This window comes from Ahaetulla prasina, chromosome 10 (assembly GCF_028640845.1).
Source record: "Ahaetulla prasina isolate Xishuangbanna chromosome 10, ASM2864084v1, whole genome shotgun sequence".
NCBI classification, from domain to species: Eukaryota; Metazoa; Chordata; class Lepidosauria; order Squamata; family Colubridae; genus Ahaetulla; species Ahaetulla prasina.
In genome coordinates, this window is record NC_080548.1 from 32,665,309 (window position 1) to 32,671,308 (window position 6,000).

A 6,000-nucleotide genomic window follows, 5' to 3' on the forward strand; every position below is an offset into this window, starting at 1 on the left:
GCTAGGGAATTCTGGGAGTTCGAGTCCACAGGTCTTAAAGGTGCCCAGTTGGGCGCCCCTATCGTATACGCGTCACCCAATGTGTTACATGGATGTAGAAGGTGGTTTTCCCACTGATATCAAGTTAATCCTGAGCTATTAAATTGTTCTATACAGTTTATTTTTGAACAGTTGTCCTAGCTATCCAGCAATTGAACGGATGCAAAATGCCGCCTCTTTATTAAGAGACCTCTTGAGGTCCTTTGTTGGCACTTCTAGGTTGCCTTTTGGATCTGGCCCCCCAATAAAGGTACTTTTGTTCCTCTTTTTATGCAAAAATCCTCTTCAATTCTTTCCCCAATTCCTATGCTATAGTCCCAGCAGCAGATGAGAAGGGCTGGACCCGGGTTCAAGCTGGCTTAGAAAAGGGGGCGAGTCAGGGCAACACAGGTAAAGGTGGCACTGGAGCAGAAAGAAAGAAAATACTGTAATTTTAAGCACTTATTCAAAATAAACTGTACAGGCAGTCCTCGACTTACAACCTTAGTGACTTTCGAAGTGAAAACAGTGGCAAATGACAGTTTTTCAGACTTATGACTATTGGAGTCTCCCCATGGTCACCTGATCCAAATTCAGATGCTCGGCAACTGGCTCGTATTTATGACGGCCGCAGCGTCCCAGGATCACGTGGTCCAGTATTGCAACCTTCTGACGAGCAAAGTCAGTGAGGAAGCCAGATTCACTTAATGACCAGGTTACTAGCTTAACCACTGCAGTGATTCCCTTAACGACGGTGGCAAGAAAGGTCGCAAAATGGGGCAAAGCTCACTCAACATCTCACTTAGCAACAGATTTCAAGCTGAACTGTGGTCGTTAAGTCGAGGACTGTCTCTACGTGTCAGTGGGACACGGATGGTGCCCACCGACGATTGTAGCACTTGGATAATGTGAATTTTTTCCCTCCCTCTATAACTCCTTGCTAAAGAACTGTACGTGTCTGTGGGTTTTTTTCTTTCCTTTTATTAATCAGGTAGCTGAAGGTAGCTATAATTTCTTGTTGACATTTTGCAGCTTCTTTTGGCAATCTGAGACTTGAAAGAACATTAAAAAATAAACAAGAATTCTTTCCTGCCTTCTAAAATGATTTCAGCAGACTGGGAAAGCTGTTTTGTCATGTGTCCTGTCTTCCTCTTTTGGATTAATTAACTAAAGTAATTAGTTTACTAATTACCTGACCCTGAGTGATCAAACAAGCACTTCGTCCCCAGCCCAAAGGTGCTTTTTTTCCAAGAGGCAATTGGACTTTCTGGTTTTTCTTTGAAGATGTTTCGCTTCTCATCTAAGAAGCTTCTTCAGTTCTGTTGTTCTTCAGCTCAGTTCTCATCCAAGAAGCTTCTTGGATGAGAAGCGAAACGTCTTCGAAGAAAAACAAAGGAAGTTCAGCTGCCTCTTGGAAAAAGCACCTTTGGGACAACCATGATGGAGAATCTCCATAGACTTCCTCCCCAGCGGGCCCTTGAAAGGACCACATATCCTCGGGAGTTAACCCAAAGAAGCCTCATTTTATGGAAACCTGCAGCTGACTTAGATCACACATTTCCCAAGTCAGCTTCCTGAAATTCAAAATGAGTGAAATTTAAAGGGATCACCGTAAATGGTGAGGCACAGAACCAGCTCTAAGTGCCCTAACTCTTCCCCCTCTGGAGACGATGCCAACAAGACTCTGGCTTTGCCACAGGTAGTCCTCAACTTACGACCACAAGTGAGCCCAACATTTCTGTGGCTAAGTAAGACATTGGTTAAGTGACTTTTGCCCCATTGTACAACCTTTCATAAGGGATGCTGCAACGGTCGTATGTGTGAAAAACAGTCACAAAATATTTTTTTTAAGTGCCGTTGTACTAACTTCAAACAGTCACTAAATGAATTGTTGTAAATTGAGGATTAACTGTACCCTGTTTCCCCGAAAATAAGACCCAACCAGAAAATAAGTCCTAGCATGGTTTTTTTTCAGGATGCTCGTAATGTAAGCCCTACCCCCAAAATAAGCCCCAGTTCAGATTGCCAGATGGGTGCATTTGGTACCATATTTCCCAAAAAATAAGATTTAGCCAAAAAATAAGTCCTAATGCATCTTTTGGAGCAAAAATTGATATAAAACCCGATCTTATTTTTGGGGAAACATGTTATTTCAAAGAGCCTCCCTCCGCCCACCTCAAGACCTTCCTTGCTCTTGCAGGTAATAATAATAGCATAATAGCAAATATTATTTCCCAAACGTATCTTCAAAACAGGCCCCACTCCCTTCTCTCACACAAAAAACCTTAGAAAATGCACAATTTGCTTTGTGTGTCTTTAATATAAATGTCCAGAGCGACAGCCGGCCCAATGACAGAAGCGAGGCGGAGAAAGAGTCCGAAGTGTAAGCGAGAGTGGACAAGCTAAGGCAAGCTATGCAGAAGACATTCAGACAATCGGCTTTTATTCACACATGCACACACACACACACCTGAAACCAGAAAGCAGGGGCGAAGCAAAAAGGGGAGGGTTTTTTTGCAAAGCAGGCCCACTCATGAAAAGCATCAAAGATCCTTAAGTAGCAAGTATTCATGCTTCCAGAGCTCATTTGCTCTGAGGAAGGTTTCAAAGCCCTTCCTTCCTTCCCCTCCCATCTGTTGCTCCCCATCCAGAAAATCTGAAATAAATTGAAAGACCAGACTTCCTTCCACTCGTCTCTCGTGTGCAGGAGAGTCAGCCGGCCAGCCAACCTTCCTTCCTTCTTCCATGGTCCCCTCCGACCCAAACACCCTGGAGCGGTCCCTTCCGAATTGTCCGTAGAGTCTCATCGAGTCCAGAAGAGTCCCTCCGGCTTTCATTTTTCAGCCTTGCCGTTCTCCTTCCTCTTGTCGGTGACGTCCTCCTGGATGATTTCCACCTCCAGCCGGCCGATGTAGAGGGAGATGGCGCAGAGCCAGAAGAGAGCCACGCTGACCACGGCGGCCGAGTTCAGGAGGGCGGCCGAGAAGGAGAGCATCATGGTGCGGCGGAGGAGGAGGAGGCTGACGAAGTAGGAGGCACTGCCGTACGAGACACAGATTCCCCCGAGAATGAAGAAACCTGAGGGGGAAACATGGGATGTGAAGAAAGATGCTAAGATGGAAAGATGGAGCTGGCTTTCCAGCTCTCCTCGGACGGGAGCTGCAGCTGCCCTGATGCTTTGTGGCCAGGCCAGCTCTGGGCACCCAGCCCAGCTGAATGGCCTTTGGATTACCCACCATAGGCCGCTTCTCGCCCCATGTCGCTCTGCATGTAGGAAATCACGCCGATGCCCGTGGCCAGCAGCCCATTCCGAAACCAGGATAGGAAGGCTGAAGGACAAGCAGAAACAGGAGGACACAGTCAGCTCTGCATATCCATTCCTCCATCCGGCATATTTGTCTGTCTGCCTGCCAGCCTGTCAATCATCTATCTGTCTGTCTATCATCTACCTATCTTTCATCTAGCCATCTATGCCTGTATCTATCTATCTAGCTATTAAACTATTATATCTGTCTACCAGTATCTCTCCATCTACCAATATCTACAAGGGTCAGTTCTATTTACCTTTACTACCAGTTTGCAACGAGAGCATGTGTGTGTGTGCACTTCTGCGTATGCGCAGAAGCCCCCTTGATGATGTCAGGGCAAGTGGGCAGAGTCTCCCGCCGGTTTTACTACCGGTTCTATAGAACCGAACAGAACCAGGAGCAATCCACCACTGGCTATCTACCTACCTACCTACCTACCTACCTACCTACCTACCTACCTATCTATCTATCCATCCATCCATCCATTCATCCACCCGTCATCAATCTATCCATCATCATCTATCATCTAGCTATCTATGCCTATATCTATCTATGTATCCATCTCTTAAACGATCTATCTATCATCCATCTACCCATCCATTCATCTGACGTTAACTATAAAATTCAGGGTGTTCTGGGCAGGGTCTTCCAAGAGGTCTCACTCAGATACAGTTTCTTATTTTTTCATTTTCATTATTTATTTCCTTATTAAACTTCTGCTGCCCATCCGGTCACTAGGTTACTCTGGGGGGCATACAGTATTAAAAACAATACAACAATACAACAACATGTACACAATACAAAAAAACCACTATAAATATACGAGTTATCAACTACAACTAAAAGATGAGGAGGGAGGGAGTAGGATAAGTGGGGGGATGTAATTCATTATTTTTGTATAAATCTTGATAACTTGCATTGTCTCAGTACAATATTTATACAACATGATTAGATTATTTTCTACTATCGAATTAACTTAAAAGTAAAAAAAATCAACAGTATTCATTACAATTCAAGAGCCCAATATTCCAGGCCTTGAATTATTATATTAATATTTTATTATAAATTATATATTATATTATTATATTAATATATAATATTAAGAAAAAGAATTGCTGCAATTCATATCAAAATGCTTGCTTTGATTTGCTTTGAATCTTAAGCTATTGACCTTATATCCTTATTTCTACTTTAATGTGCATATGTATATATTTTTGTACGCTGATAAAATGAAAGGCCAACTTTGAGGGACTACAACTCCCATCACGCCCCGCAGGCAAGCCGCTGTTACAGCCCCGCCCAGCTGTCAGGCAACATGACGTCACCCGCCAGCCCCGCCTTCCCTCCTCCTCACCGGTCTCGTGACTCTTGCGGAGCAGCCAGGCGTCTGCCTTGTCTAGCTCCGAAGCGGGCGGGAGCGGCGCGCCGCGGCCGGAGTTGGGCCTCGTCGGCCTCCGTAGCCACGGCCAGGCCTCTCCTCTTAGCAGTCCGCCGGCTCCCCTGGCCCGCGCCGCGGCTCGGCCCCACCAACCGCCGCCGAACGCCATAGCGAGGAAGAGGCCCTGGAGCCGCTCTGGGGATCGGACACCTCGGTCTCCCGTTGCGTCAGGCTCGGTGGGCGGGATTAGTACTGATAGGCCGCTTGAGCTGTCATTCCAAGCCACCGCCGCCTCTTTGCGGAGACGAAGGCGCCTTGCTCAAAAAGCCACTGGCTGAGGCCGCTGTTTGTTTAAAAAGGGGCGGGACTCGGCCTGCCCATCATTTCGTAGCCATTGCAGTTTTCGGGTGGAAATGCACTCTGGTAAATGTAGTTCTTCCTGGATTAGGAGGCAAAAGGTGGAGCAAGCATCTTTCAACCCCGACACGCCGGGCTGCGTTCACATGTATCTCAAGCCAAAGTGTTGCTTAAAAGTGGTTCAAGTGAATATTCAGGGCTTCCTGCCCAGAACTGCAAAAAGCGCCACTAAAAGTGTCCAGTGAAAGTCATTCCCATTTTTCAGATCTTCCCATGAGAAATGGGGCGTTTTCATTCATGGGGGGGGGCTTATGGTCCCCACTTTTTAAGTCCGTATCCTCCTTCCGGAGATCTTGCATTATTGGCACTATTAGCAGATTGCGTAGGTTGATTATGTGCCAGCAGTGAATTCAGGGACTAGTAACCAAAGCCTCAAGGCCAGCTTTTCAAGGCGTTTTCCTAATGTTTAACTATATATAGGGAGTCAACTTAAAACTGTAATGTATTACTGTAAGTTTTGGCGGGAGTTTTAGGCGGGAAATATCTCGTTCCTGATTGGTTGCAGCCTCAGGCTGAAGTGTATATAAGGAGAGGTTTTTCTCCAGAGTTTTGCTGGGTCACACTATATTAAAGAGCTGTTGTCACTAACCTGGTCTCCTGCCTCGTCAATACCCGAACTTAACATTGGCGACGAGGATGGGATCTTGAGGCAGAGCACCAGAACAGAGCTGAACTCACTACGAGAATCAAACCCAGCAAGGTGATAGCGAATGCAGCGATGACCGGCTACACGCCACCCACTCCGTTTGACCCTGCCCAGGAAACATGGGGAATATACATGACCCGTTTCGAAAGTTTCCTGGAGGCAAACGAGTTACAGGGAGTCTCCGACAACCGCAAACGGGCTTACTTCATAAGCCACTGTGGGTCCGCAGTCAT

The 6,000-nt window shown here is 46.2% G+C and overlaps 1 protein-coding gene across 1 annotated transcript; it reads right to left on the reverse strand.

The window, feature by feature from the left end:
- Window positions 1-2,481: 2,481 nt before the first annotated feature.
- Window positions 2,482-6,000, reverse strand: TMEM160 (transmembrane protein 160). The gene is made up of 3 exons (XM_058195842.1): window positions 4,681-6,000; window positions 3,255-3,347; window positions 2,482-3,096 (listed from the first exon to the last, which is right to left on the reverse strand). Exons 1-3 carry the CDS (start codon window positions 4,871-4,873, stop codon window positions 2,852-2,854), a joined length of 531 nt encoding a protein of 176 aa, XP_058051825.1. The 5' UTR covers window positions 4,874-6,000; the 3' UTR covers window positions 2,482-2,851.